This window comes from Lepisosteus oculatus, chromosome 4, assembly GCF_040954835.1.
Source record: "Lepisosteus oculatus isolate fLepOcu1 chromosome 4, fLepOcu1.hap2, whole genome shotgun sequence".
In the NCBI taxonomy this organism is placed as follows: domain Eukaryota; kingdom Metazoa; phylum Chordata; class Actinopteri; order Semionotiformes; family Lepisosteidae; genus Lepisosteus; species Lepisosteus oculatus.
Window position 1 is genome coordinate 14,848,858 of NC_090699.1, and position 16,148 is coordinate 14,865,005.

Sequence of the window (16,148 nt, forward strand, 5' to 3'; positions counted from 1 at the left end):
ACTGCCCCCACCACCAAAACAACTCCTGAAAATACTACACCTGCCCCAACTACCACAACTACTCCACCAAGCACAACTACAGCCCCAACAACTACAACACCTGCCCCTACTACCACAACAACTGCCCCCACCACCACAACTCCTGAAACTACTACACCTGCCCCAACTACCACAACTACTCCACCAAGCACAACTACAGCCCCAACAACTACAACACCTGCCCCTACTACCACAACAACTGCCCCCACCACCACAACAACTCCTGAAAATACTACACCTGCCCCAACTACCACCACTACTCCACCAAGCACAACAACAGCCCCAACAACTACAACACCTGCCCCTACTACCACAACAACTGCCCCCACCACCACAACTCCTGAAAATACTACAACGCCTGCCCCTACTACCACAACAACTGCCCCCACCACAACAACTCCTGAAAATACTACAACGCCTGCCCCAACTACAACCACTACTCCACCAAGCACAACAACAGCACCAACAATCACAACACCTGCCCCTACTACCACAACAACTGCCCCCACCACCACAACAACTCCTGAAACTACTACAACAGCTGCCCCTACTACCACAACAACTGCCCCCACCACCACAACAACTGCTGAAACTACTACACCTGCCCCAACTACCACAACTACTCCACCAAGCACAACTACAGCCCCAACAACTACAACACCTGCCCCTACTACCACAACAACTGCCCCCACCACCACAACCACTCCTGAAACTACTACACCTGCCCCAAGTACCACAACTACTCCACCAAGCACAACTACAGCCCCAACAACCATAACACCTGCCCCTACTACCACAACAACTGCCCCCACCACCACAACAACTCCTGAAACTACTACACCTGCCCCAACTACCACAACTACTCCACGAAGCACAACTACAGCCCCAACAACTACAACACCTGCCCCTACTACCACAACAACTGCCCCCACCTCCACAACAACTCCTGAAACTACTACACCTGCCCCAACTACCACAACTACTCCACCAAATACAACTACAGCCCCAACAACTACAACACCTGCCCCTACTACCACAACAACTGCCCCCACCACCACAACAACTCCTGAAACTACTACACCTGCCCCAACTACCACAACTACTCCACCAAGCACAACAACAGCCCCAACAACTACAACAACTGCCCCCACCACCACAACTCCCGAAACTACTACAACACCTACCCCAACTACCACCACTTCTTCACCAAGCACAACAACAGCCCCAACAACTACAACACCTGCCCCTACTACCATAACAACTGCCCCCACCACCACAACAACCCCTGAAAATACTACACCTGCCCCAAGTACCACAACTACTCCACCAAGCACAACTACAGCCCCAACAACTACAACACCTGCCCCTACTACCACAACAACTGCCCCCACCACCACAACAACTCCTGAAACTACTACACCTGCCCCAACTACCACAACTACTCCACCAAGCACAACTACAGCCCCAACAACTACAACAACTGCCCCCACCACAACAACAACTCCAGAAACTACTACACCTGCCCCAACTACCACAACTACTCCAACAAGCACAACTACAGCCCCAACAACTACAACACCTGCCCCTACTACCACAACAACTGCCCCCACCACCAAAACAACTCCTGAAAATACTACACCTGCCCCAACTACCACAACTACTCCACCAAGCACAACTACAGCCCCAACAACTACAACACCTGCCCCTACTACCACAACAACTGCCCCCACCACCACAACTCCTGAAACTACTACACCTGCCCCAACTACCACAACTACTCCACCAAGCACAACTACAGCCCCAACAACTACAACACCTGCCCCTACTACCACAACAACTGCCCCCACCACCACAACAACTCCTGAAACTACTACACCTGCCCCAACTACCACAACTACTCCACCAAGCACAACTACAGCCCCAACAACTACAACACCTGCTCCTACTACCACAACAACTACCCCCACCACCACAACAACTCCTGAAACTACTACACCTGCCCCAACTACCACAACTACTCCACCAAGCACAACTACAGCCCCAACAACTACAACACCTGCTCCTACTACCACAACAACTACCCCCACCACCACAACAACTCCTGAAACTACTACAACGCCTGCCCCAACTACCACAACAACTGCCCCCACCACCACAACAACTCCTGAAACTACAACAACACCTGCCCAAACTACCACCACTACTCCACTAAGCACAACAACAGCACCAACAATCACAACACCTGCCCCTACTACCACAACAACTGCCCCCACCACCACAACAAGTCCTGAAACTACTACACCTGCCCCAACTACCACAACTACTCCAACAAGCACAACTACAGCCCCATCAACTACAACACCTGCCCCTACTACCACAACAACTGCCCCCACCACCACAACAACTCCTGAAACTACTACACCTGCCCCAACTACCACAACTACTCCACCAAGCACAACTACAGCCCCAACAACTACAACACCTGCTCCTACTACCACAACAACTACCCCCACCACCACAACAACTCCTGAAACTACTACAACGCCTGCCCCAACTACCACAACAACTGCCCCCACCACCACAACAACTCCTGAAACTACAACAACACCTGCCCAAACAACCACCACTACTCCACTAAGCACAACAACAGCACCAACAATCACAACACCTGCCCCTACTACCACAACAACTGCCCCCACCACCACAACAAGTCCTGAAACTACTACACCTGCCCCAACTACCACAACTACTCCAACAAGCACAACTACAGCCCCATCAACTACAACACCTGCCCCTACTACCACAACAACTGCCCCCACCACCACAACAACTCCTGAAACTACTACACCTGCCCCAACTACCACAACTACTCCACCAAGCACAACTACAGCCCCAACAACTACAACAACTGCCCCTACTACCACAACAACTGCCCCCACCACCACAACAACTCCTGAAACTACTACACCTGCCCCAACTACCACAACTACTCCACCAAGCACAACTACAGCCCCAACAACTACAACACCTGCCCCTACTACCACAACAACTGCCCCCACCACCACAACAACTCCTGAAACTACTACACCTGCCCCAACTACCACAACTACTCCACCAAGCACAACTACAGCCCCAACAACTACAACACCTGCCCCTACTACCACAACAACTGCCCCCACCACCACAACAACTCCTGAAAGTACTACAACAGCTGCCCCTACTACCACAACAACTGCCCCCACCACCACAACAACTCCTGAAACTACTACACCTGCCCCAACTACCACAACTACTCCACCAAGCACAACTACAGCCCCAACAACTACAACAACTGCCCCCACCACAACAACAACTCCAGAAACTACTACACCTGCCCCAACTACCACAACTACTCCAACAAGCACAACTACAGCCCCAACAACTACAACACCTGCCCCTACTACCACAACAACTGCCCCCACCACCACAACAACTCCTGAAACTACTACACCTGCCCCAACTACCACAACTACTCCACCAAGTACAACTACAGCCCCAACAACTACAACACCTGCCCCTACTACCACAACAACTGCCCCCACCACCACAACAACTCCTGAAACTACTACACCTGCCTCAACTACCACAACTACTCCACCAAGCACAACAACAGCCCCAACAACTACAACTAGTACCCCCACCACAACAACAACAACTCCTGAAACTACTACACCTGCCCCAACTACCACAACTACTCCACCAAGCACAACAACAGCCCCAACAACTACAACAACTGCCCCCACCACCACAACTCCTGAAACAACTACAACAACTGCCCCTAGTACCACAACAACTGCCCCCACCACCACAACAACTTCTGAAACGACTACACCTGCCCCAACTACCTCAACTACTCCACCAAGCAACACTACAGCCCCAACAACTACATCAGCTGCCCCTACTACCACAACAACTGCCCCCACCACCACAACAACTCCTGAAACTACTACAACGCCTGCCCCAACTACAACAACAACTGCCCCCACCACCACAACAACTCCTGAAACTACAACAACACCTGCCCAAACTACCACCACTACTCCACTAAGCACAACAACAGCACCAACAATCACAACACCTGCCCCTACTACCACAACAACTGCCCCCACCACCACAACAAGTCCTGAAACTACTACACCTGCCCCAACTACCACAACTACTCCAACAAGCACAACTACAGCCCCAACAACTACAACAGCTGCCCCTACTACCACAACAACTGCCCCCACCACAACAACAACTCCTGAAACTACTACACCTGCCCCAACTACCACAACTACTCCACCAAGCACAACTACAGCCCCAACAACTACAACAACTGCCCCCACCACAACAACAGCTCCTGAAACTACTACACCTGCCCCAACTACCACAACTACTCCAACAAGCACAACTACAGCCCCAACAACTACAACACCTGCCCCTACTACCACAACAACTGCCCCCACCACCACAACAACTCCTGAAACTACTACAACAGCTGCCCCTACTACCACAACAACTGCCCCCACCACCACAACAACTCCTGAAACTACTACACCTGCCCCAACTACCACAACTACTCCACCAAGCACAACTACATCCCCAACAACTACAACAACTGCCCCCACCACAACAACAACTCCAGAAACTACTACACCTGCCCCAACTACCACAACTACTCCAACAAGCACAACTACAGCCCCAACAACTACAACACCTGCCCCTACTACCACAACAACTGCCCCCACCACCACAACAACTCCTGAAACTACTACACCTGCCCCAACTACCACAACTACTCCACCAAGTACAACTACAGCCCCAACAACTACAACACCTGCCCCTACTACCACAACAACTGCCCCCACCACCACAACAACTCCTGAAACTACTACACCTGCCTCAACTACCACAACTACTCCACCAAGCACAACAACAGCCCCAACAACTACAACAACTGCCCCCACCACCACAACTCCTGAAACAACTACAACAACTGCCCCTAGTACCACAACAACTGCCCCCACCACCACAACAACTTCTGAAACTACTACACCTGCCCCAACTACCACAACTACTCCACCAAGCACAACTACAGCCCCAACAACTACATCAGCTGCCCCTACTACCACAACATCTGCCCCCACCACCACAACAACTCCTGAAACTCCTACAATGCCTGCCCCAACTACCACAACAACTGCCCCCACCACCACAACAACTCCTGAAACTACAACAACACCTGCCCAAACTACCACCACTACTCCACTAAGCACAACAACAGCACCAACAATCACAACACCTGCCCCTACTACCACAACAACTGCCCCCACCACCACAACAAGTCCTGAAACTACTACACCTGCCCCAACTACCACAACTACTCCACCAAGCACAACAACAGCCCCAACAACTACAACACCTGCCCCTACTACCACAACAACTGCCCCCACCACCACAACAACTCCTGAAACTACTACACCTGCCCCAACTACCACAACTACTCCACCAAGCACAACTACAGCCCCAACAACTACAACACCTGCCCCTACTACCACAACAACTGCCCCCACCACCACAACAACTCCTGAAACTACTACACCTGCCCCAACTACCACAACTACTCCACCAAGCACAACTACAGCCCCAACAACTACATCAGCTGCCCCTACTACCACAACAACTGCCCCCACCACCACAACAACTCCTGAAACTACTACAACGCCTGCCCCAACTACCACAACAACTGCCCCCACCACCACAACAACTCCTGAAACTACTACACCTGCCCCAACTACCACAACTACTCCACCAAGCACAACTACAGCCCCAACAACTACAACACCTGCCCCTACTACCACAACAACTGCCCCCACCACCACAACAACTCCTGAAACTACTACACCTGCCCCAACTACCACAACTACTCCACCAAGCACAACAACAGCCCCAACAACTACAACACCTGCCCCTACTACCACAACATCTGCCCCCACCACCACAACAACTCCTGAAACTACTACACCTGCCCCAACTACCACAACTACTCCACCAAGCACAACTACAGCCCCAACAACTACAACACCTGCCCCTACTACCACAACAACTGCCCCCACCACCACAACAACTCCTGAAACTACTACACCTGCCCCAACTACCACAACTACTCCACCAAGCACAACTACAGCCCCAACAACTACAACATCTGCCCCTACTACCACAACAACTGCCCCCACCACCACAACAACTCCTGAAACTACTACACCTGCCCCAACTACCACAACTACTCCACCAAGCACAACTACAGCCCCAACAACTACAACACCTGCCCCTACTACCACAACAACTGCCCCCACCACCACAACAACTCCTGAAACTACTACACCTGCCCCAACTACCACAACTACTCCACCAAGCACAACAACAGCCCCAACAACTACAACACCTGCCCCTACTACCACAACATCTGCCCCCACCACCACAACAACTCCTGAAACTACTACACCTGCCCCAACTACCACAACTACTCCACCAAGCACAACTACAGCCCCAACAACTACAACACCTGCCCCTACTACCACAACAACTGCCCCCACCACCACAACAACTCCTGAAACTACTACACCTGCCCCAACTACCACAACTACTCCACCAAGCACAACTACAGCCCCAACAACTACAACATCTGCCCCTACTACCACAACAACTGCCCCCACCACCACAACAACTCCTGAAACTACTACACCTGCCCCAACTACCACAACTACTCCAACAAGCACAACTACAGCCCCAACAACTACAACACCTGCCCCTACTACCACAACAACTGCCCCCACCACCACAACAACTCCTGAAACTACTACACCTGCCCCAACTACCACAACTACTCCACCAAGCACAACTACAGCCCCAACAACTACAACACCTGCCCCTACTACCACAACAACTGCCCCCACCACCACAACAACTCCTGAAACTACTACACCTGCCCCAACTACCACAACTACTCCACCAAGCACAACAACAGCCCCAACAACTACAACACCTGCCCCTACTACCACAACATCTGCCCCCACCACCACAACAACTCCTGAAACTACTACACCTGCCCCAACTACCACAACTACTCCACCAAGCACAACTACAGCCCCAACAACAACAACACCTGCCCAAACTACCACCACTACTCCACCAAGCACAACAACAGCACCAACAATCACTACACCTGCCCCTACTACCACAACAACTGCCCCCACCACCACAACAAGTCCTGAAACTACTACACCTGCCCCAACTACCACAACTACTCCAACAAGCACAACTACAGTCCCAACAACTACAACACCTGCCCCAACAACTACAACAACTACCCCCACCACAACAACAACTCCTGAAACTACTACACCTGCCCCGACTACCACAACTACTCCACCAAGCACAACAACAGTCCCAACAACTACAACACCTGCCCCTACTACCACAAGAAATGCCCCAACCACCACAACAACTCCTGAAACTACTACACCTGCCCCAAGTACCACAACAACTGCCCCCACCACCACAACAACTCCTGAAACTACTACACCTGCCCCAACTACCACAACTACTCCACCAAGCACAACTACAGCCCCAACAACTACAACACCTGCCCCTACTACCACAACAACTGCCCCCACCACCACAACAACTCCTGAAACTACTACACCTGCCCCAACTACCACAACTACTCCAACAAGCACAACTACAGCCCCAACAACTACAACACCTGCCCCTACTACCACAACAACTGCCCCCACCACCACAACAACTCCTGAAACTACTACACCTGCCCCAACTACCACAACTACTCCACCAAGCACAACTACAGCCCCAACAACTACAACACCTGCCCCTACTACCACAACAACTGCCCCCACCACCACAACAACTCCTGAAACTACTACACCTGCCCCAACTACCACAACTACTCCACGAAGCACAACAACAGCCCCAACAACTACAACACCTGCCCCTACTACCACAACATCTGCCCCCACCACCACAACAACTCCTGAAACTACTACACCTGCCCCAACTACCACAACTACTCCACCAAGCACAACTACAGCTCCAACAACAACAACACCTGCCCAAACTACCACCACTACTCCACCAAGCACAACAACAGCACCAACAATCACTACACCTGCCCCTACTACCACAACAACTGCCCCCACCACCACAACAAGTCCTGAAACTACTACACCTGCCCCAACTACCACAACTACTCCAACAAGCACAACTACAGTCCCAACAACTACAACACCTGCCCCAACAACTACAACAACTACCCCCACCACAACAACAACTCCTGAAACTACTACACCTGCCCCGACTACCACAACTACTCCACCAAGCACAACAACAGTCCCAACAACTACAACACCTGCCCCTACTACCACAAGAAATGCCCCAACCACCACAACAACTCCTGAAACTACTACACCTGCCCCAAGTACCACAACAACTGCCCCCACCACCACAACAACTCCTGAAACTACTACACCTGCCCCAACTACCACAACTACTCCACCAAGCACAACTACAGCCCCAACAACTACAACACCTGCCCCTACTACCACAACAACTGCCCCCACCACCACAACAACTCCTGAAACTACTACACCTGCCCCAACTACCACAACTACTCCAACAAGCACAACTACAGCCCCAACAACTACAACACCTGCCCCTACTACCACAACAACTGCCCCCACCACCACAACAACTCCTGAAACTACTACACCTGCCCCAACTACCACAACTACTCCACCAAGCACAACTACAGCCCCAACAACTACAACACCTGCCCCTACTACCACAACAACTGCCCCCACCACCACAACAACTCCTGAAACTACTACACCTGCCCCAACTACCACAACTACTCCACCAAGCACAACTACAGCCCCAACAACTACAACACCTGCCCCTACTACCACAACAACTGCCCCCACCACCACAACAACTCCTGAAACTACTACACCTGCCCCAACTACCACAACTACTCCACCGAGCACAACAACAGCCCCAACAACTACAACACCTGCCCCTACTACCACAACAACTGCCCCCACCACCACAACAACTCCTGAAACTACTACACCTGCCCCAACTACCACAACTACTCCACCAAGCACAACTACAGCCCCAACAACTACAACACCTGCCCCTACTACCACAACAACTGCCCCCACCACCACAACAACTCCTGAAACTACTACACCTGCCCCAACTACCACAACTACTCCACCAAGCACAACTACAGCCCCAACAACTACAACACCTGCCCCTTCTACCACAATAACTGCCCCCACCACCACAACAACTCCTGAAACTACTACACCTGCCCCAACTACCACAACTACTCCACCAAGTACAACTACAGCCCCAACAACTACAACACCTGCCCCTACTACCACAACAACTGCCCCCACCACCACAACAACTCCTGAAACTACTACACCTGCCTCAACTACCACAACTACTCCACCAAGCACAACTACAGCCCCAACAACTACAACAGCTGCCCCTACTACCACAACAACTGCCCCCACCACCACAACAACTTCTGAAACTACTACACCTGCCCCAACTACATCAACTACTCCACCAAGCACAACTCCAGCCCCAACAACTACAACAGCTGCCCCTACTACCACAACAACTGCCCCCACCACCACAACAACTTCTGAAACTACTACACCTGCCCCAACTACCTCAACTACTCCACCAAGCACAACTCCAGCCCCAACAACTACAACACCTGCCCCTACTACCACAACAACTGCCCCCACCACCACAACAACTCCTGAACCTACTACACCTGCCCCAACTACCACAACTACTCCATCAAGCACAACAACAGCCCCAACAACTACAACAACTGCCCCCACCACCACAACTCCTGAAACAACTACAACACCTGCCCCTAGTACCACAACAACTGCCCCCACCACCACAACAACTTCTGAAACTACTACACCTGCCCCAACTACCTCAACTACTCCACCAAGCACAACAACTGCCCCCACCACAACAACAACTCCAGAAACTACTACACCTGCCCCAACTACCACAACTACTCCACCAAGCACAACTACAGCCCCAACAACTACAACACCTGCCCCTACTACCACAACAACTGCCCCAACCACCACAACAACTCCTGAAACTACTACACCTGCCCCAACTACCACAACTACTCCACCAAGCACAACTACAGCCCCAACAACTACAACAACTGCCCCCACCACAACAACAACTCCTGAAACTACTACACCTGCCCCAACTACCACCACTACTCCACCAAGCACAACAGCCCCAACACCTACAACACCTGCCCCTACTACCACAACAACAGCCCCCACCACCACAACAACTCCTGAAACTACTACACCTGCCCCAACTACCACAACTACTCCACCAAGCACAACAACAGCCCCAACAACTACAACAGCTGCCGCTACTACCACAACAACTGCCCCCACCACCACAACAACTTCTGAAACTACTACACCTGCCCCAACTACATCAACTACTCCACCAAGCACAACTCCAGCCCCAACAACTACAACAGCTGCCCCTACTACCACAACAACTGCCCCCACCACCACAACAACTTCTGAAACTACTACACCTGCCCCAACTACCTCAACTACTCCACCAAGCACAACTCCAGCCCCAACAACTACAACACCTGCCCCTACTACCACAACAACTGCCCCCACCACCACAACAACTCCTGAACCTACTACACCTGCCCCAACTACCACAACTACTCCATCAAGCACAACAACAGCCCCAACAACTACAACAACTGCCCCCACCACCACAACTCCTGAAACAACTACAACACCTGCCCCTAGTACCACAACAACTGCCCCCACCACCACAACAACTTCTGAAACTACTACACCTGCCCCAACTACCTCAACTACTCCACCAAGCACAACAACTGCCCCCACCACAACAACAACTCCAGAAACTACTACACCTGCCCCAACTACCACAACTACTCCACCAAGCACAACTACAGCCCCAACAACTACAACACCTGCCCCTACTACCACAACAACTGCCCCAACCACCACAACAACTCCTGAAACTACTACACCTGCCCCAACTACCACAACTACTCCACCAAGCACAACTACAGCCCCAACAACTACAACAACTGCCCCCACCACAACAACAACTCCTGAAACTACTACACCTGCCCCAACTACCACCACTACTCCACCAAGCACAACAGCCCCAACACCTACAACACCTGCCCCTACTACCACAACAACAGCCCCCACCACCACAACAACTCCTGAAACTACTACACCTGCCCCAACTACCACAACTACTCCACCAAGCACAACAACAGCCCCAACAACTACCACACCTGCCCCTACTACCACAACAACTGTCCCCACCACAACAACTCCTGAAACTACTACAACGCCTGCCCCAACTACCACCACTACTCCAGCAAGCACAACAACAGCCCCAACAACTACAACACCTGGCCCTACTACCACAACAACTGCCCCCACCACAACAACTCCTGAAACTACTACAACGCCTGCCCCAGCTACCACCACTACTCCAGCAAGCACAACAACACCCCCACCAACTACAACACCTGGCCCTACTACCACAACAACTGGCCCCACCACCACAACAACTCCTGAAACTACTACAACAGCTGCCCCTACTACCACAACAACTGCCCCCACCACCACAACAACTCCTGAAACTACTACACCTGCCCCAACTACCACAACTACTCCACCAAGCACAACTACAGCCCCAACAACTACAACACCTGCCCCTACTACCACAACAACTGCCCCCACCACCACAACAACTCCTGAAACTACTACACTTGCCCCAACTACCACAACTACTCCACCAAGCACAACTACAGCCCCAACAACTACAACATCTGCCCCTACTACCACAACAACTGCCCCCACCACCACAACAACTCCTGAAACTACTACACCTGCCCCAACTACCACAACTACTCCAACAAGCACAACTACAGCCCCAACAACTACAACACCTGCCCCTACTACCACAACAACTGCCCCCACCACCACAACAACTCCTGAAACTACTACACCTGCCCCAACTACCACAACTACTCCACCAAGCACAACTACAGCCCCAACAACTACAACACCTGCCCCTACTACCACAACAACTGCCCCCACCACCACAACAACTCCTGAAACTACTACACCTGCCCCAATTACCACAACTACTCCACCAAGCACAACTACAGCCCCAACAACTACAACAACTGCCCCCACCACAACAACAACTCCAGAAACTACTACACCTGCCCCAACTACCACAACTACTCCAACAAGCACAACTACAGCCCCAACAACTACAACACCTGCCCCTACTACCACAACAACTGCCCCCACCACCACAACAACTCCTGAAACTACTACACCTGCCCCAACTACCACAACTACTCCACCAAGCACAACTACAGCCCCAACAACTACAACACCTGCCCCTACTACCACAACAACTGCCCCCACCACCACAACAACTCCTGAAACTACTACACCTGCCCCAACTACCACAACTACTTCACCAAGTACAACTACAGCCCCAACAATTACAACACCTGCCCCTACTACCACAACAACTGCCCCCACCACCACAACAACTCCTGAAACTACTACACCTGCCCCAACTACCACCACTACTCCACCAAGCACAACAACAGCCCCAACAACTACAACAGCTGCCCCTACTACCACAACAACTGCCCCCACCACCACAACAACTTCTGAAACTACTACACCTGCCCCAACTACCTCAACTACTCCACCAAGCACAACTCCAGCCCCAACAACTACAACACCTGCCCCTACTACCACAACAACTGCCCCCACCACCACAACAACTCCTGAACCTACTACACCTGCCCCAACTACCACAACTACTCCACCAAGCACAACAACAGCCCCAACAACTACAACAACTGCCCCCACCACCACAACTCCTGAAACAACTACAACACCTGCCCCTAGTACCACAACAACTGCCCCCACCACAACAACAACTCCAGAAACTACTACACCTGCCCCAACTACCACAACTACTCCACCAAGCACAACTACAGCCCCAACAACTACAACACCTGCCCCTACTACCACAACAACTGCCCCAACCACCACAACAACTCCTGAAACTACTACACCTGCCCCAACTACCACAACTACTCCACCAAGCACAACTACAGCCCCAACAACTACAACAACTGCCCCCACCACAACAACAACTCCTGAAACTACTACACCTGCCCCAACTACCACCACTACTCCACCAAGCACAACAGCCCCAACACCTACAACACCTGCCCCTACTACCACAACAACTGCCCCCACCACCACAACAACTCCTGAAACTACTACACCTGCCCCAACTACCACAACTACTCCACCAAGCACAACAACAGCCCCAACAACTACCACACCTGCCCCTACTACCACAACAACTGTCCCCACCACAACAACTCCTGAAACTACTACAACGCCTGCCCCAACTACCACCACTACTCCAGCAAGCACAACAACAGCCCCAACAACTACAACACCTGGCCCTACTACCACAACAACTGCCCCCACCACAACAACTCCTGAAACTACTACAACGCCTGCCCCAGCTACCACCACTACTCCAGCAAGCACAACAACACCCCCACCAACTACAACACCTGCCCCTACTACCACAACAACTGCCCCCACCACCACAACAACTCCTGAAACTACTACACCTGCCCCAACTACCACAACTACTCCACCAAGCACAACTACAGCCCCAACAACTACATCAGCTGCCCCTACTACCACAACAACTGCCCCCACCACCACAACAACTCCTGAAACTACTACAACGCCTGCCCCAACTACCACAACAACTGCCCCCACCACCACAACAACTCCTGAAACTACTACACCTGCCCCAACTACCACAACTACTCCACCAAGCACAACTACAGCCCCAACAACTACAACACCTGCCCCTACTACCACAACAACTGCCCCCACCACCACAACAACTCCTGAAACTACTACACCTGCCCCAACTACCACAACTACTCCACCAAGCACAACAACAGCCCCAACAACTACAACACCTGCCCCTACTACCACAACATCTGCCCCCACCACCACAACAACTCCTGAAACTACTACACCTGCCCCAACTACCACAACTACTCCACCAAGCACAACTACAGCCCCAACAACTACAACACCTGCCCCTACTACCACAACAACTGCCCCCACCACCACAAATACTCCTGAAACTACTACACCTGCCCCAACTACCACAACTACTCCACCAAGCACAACTACAGCCCCAACAACTACAACATCTGCCCCTACTACCACAACAACTGCCCCCACCACCACAACAACTCCTGAAACTACTACACCTGCCCCAACTACCACAACTACTCCACCAAGCACAACTACAGCCCCAACAACTACAACACCTGCCCCTACTACCACAACAACTGCCCCCACCACCACAACAACTCCTGAAACTACTACACCTGCCCCAACTACCACAACTACTCCACCAAGCACAACAACAGCCCCAACAACTACAACACCTGCCCCTACTACCACAACATCTGCCCCCACCACCACAACAACTCCTGAAACTACTACACCTGCCCCAACTACCACAACTACTCCACCAAGCACAACTACAGCCCCAACAACTACAACACCTGCCCCTACTACCACAACAACTGCCCCCACCACCACAACAACTCCTGAAACTACTACACCTGCCCCAACTACCACAACTACTCCACCAAGCACAACTACAGCCCCAACAACTACAACATCTGCCCCTACTACCACAACAACTGCCCCCACCACCACAACAACTCCTGAAACTACTACACCTGCCCCAACTACCACAACTACTCCAACAAGCACAACTACAGCCCCAACAACTACAACACCTGCCCCTACTACCACAACAACTGCCCCCACCACCACAACAACTCCTGAAACTACTACACCTGCCCCAACTACCACAACTACTCCACCAAGCACAACTACAGCCCCAACAACTACAACACCTGCCCCTACTACCACAACAACTGCCCCCACCACCACAACAACTCCTGAAACTACTACACCTGCCCCAACTACCACAACTACTCCACCAAGCACAACAACAGCCCCAACAACTACAACACCTGCCCCTACTACCACAACATCTGCCCCCACCACCACAACAACTCCTGAAACTACTACACCTGCCCCAACTACCACAACTACTCCACCAAGCACAACTACAGCCCCAACAACAACAACACCTGCCCAAACTACCACCACTACTCCACCAAGCACAACAACAGCACCAACAATCACTACACCTGCCCCTACTACCACAACAACTGCCCCCACCACCACAACAAGTCCTGAAACTACTACACCTGCCCCAACTACCACAACTACTCCAACAAGCACAACTACAGTCCCAACAACTACAACACCTGCCCCAACAACTACAACAACTACCCCCACCACAACAACAACTCCTGAAACTACTACACCTGCCCCGACTACCACAACTACTCCACCAAGCACAACAACAGTCCCAACAACTACAACACCTGCCCCTACTACCACAAGAAATGCCCCAACCACCACAACAACTCCTGAAACTACTACACCTGCCCCAAGTACCACAACAACTGCCCCCACCACCACAACAACTCCTGAAACTACTACACCTGCCCCAACTACCACAACTACTCCACCAAGCACAACTACAGCCCCAACAACTACAACACCTGCCCCTACTACCACAACAACTGCCCCCACCACCACAACAACTCCTGAAACTACTACACCTGCCCCAACTACCACAACTACTCCAACAAGCACAACTACAGCCCCAACAACTACAACACCTGCCCCTACTACCACAACAACTGCCCCCACCACCACAACAACTCCTGAAACTACTACACCTGCCCCAACTACCACAACTACTCCACCAAGCACAAC

The 16,148-nt window shown here is 51.9% G+C and overlaps 3 protein-coding genes across 3 annotated transcripts; all 3 read left to right on the forward strand.

Moving 5' to 3' along the window:
• Nucleotides 1-4,155: 4,155 nt before the first annotated feature.
• On the forward strand, nucleotides 4,156-7,334 carry LOC138238223 (salivary glue protein Sgs-3-like; the record flags this gene model as incomplete). Its single annotated transcript, XM_069188280.1, has 2 exons — nucleotides 4,156-5,157; nucleotides 7,197-7,334. Coding segments are annotated over 2 exons (1,140 nt in total), but the record flags the coding sequence as incomplete, so codon positions are not given.
• A 2,017-nt stretch (nucleotides 7,335-9,351) lies between these two features.
• Nucleotides 9,352-10,521, forward strand: LOC138238224 (proteoglycan 4-like; the record flags this gene model as incomplete). Its single annotated transcript, XM_069188281.1, has 1 exon — nucleotides 9,352-10,521. A coding segment is annotated over one exon (1,170 nt), but the record flags the coding sequence as incomplete, so codon positions are not given.
• A 1,668-nt stretch (nucleotides 10,522-12,189) lies between these two features.
• On the forward strand, nucleotides 12,190-15,560 carry LOC138238225 (salivary glue protein Sgs-3-like; the record flags this gene model as incomplete). Its single annotated transcript, XM_069188282.1, has 3 exons — nucleotides 12,190-13,042; nucleotides 13,778-13,794; nucleotides 15,423-15,560. Coding segments are annotated over 3 exons (1,008 nt in total), but the record flags the coding sequence as incomplete, so codon positions are not given.
• Nucleotides 15,561-16,148: the final 588 nt, after the last annotated feature.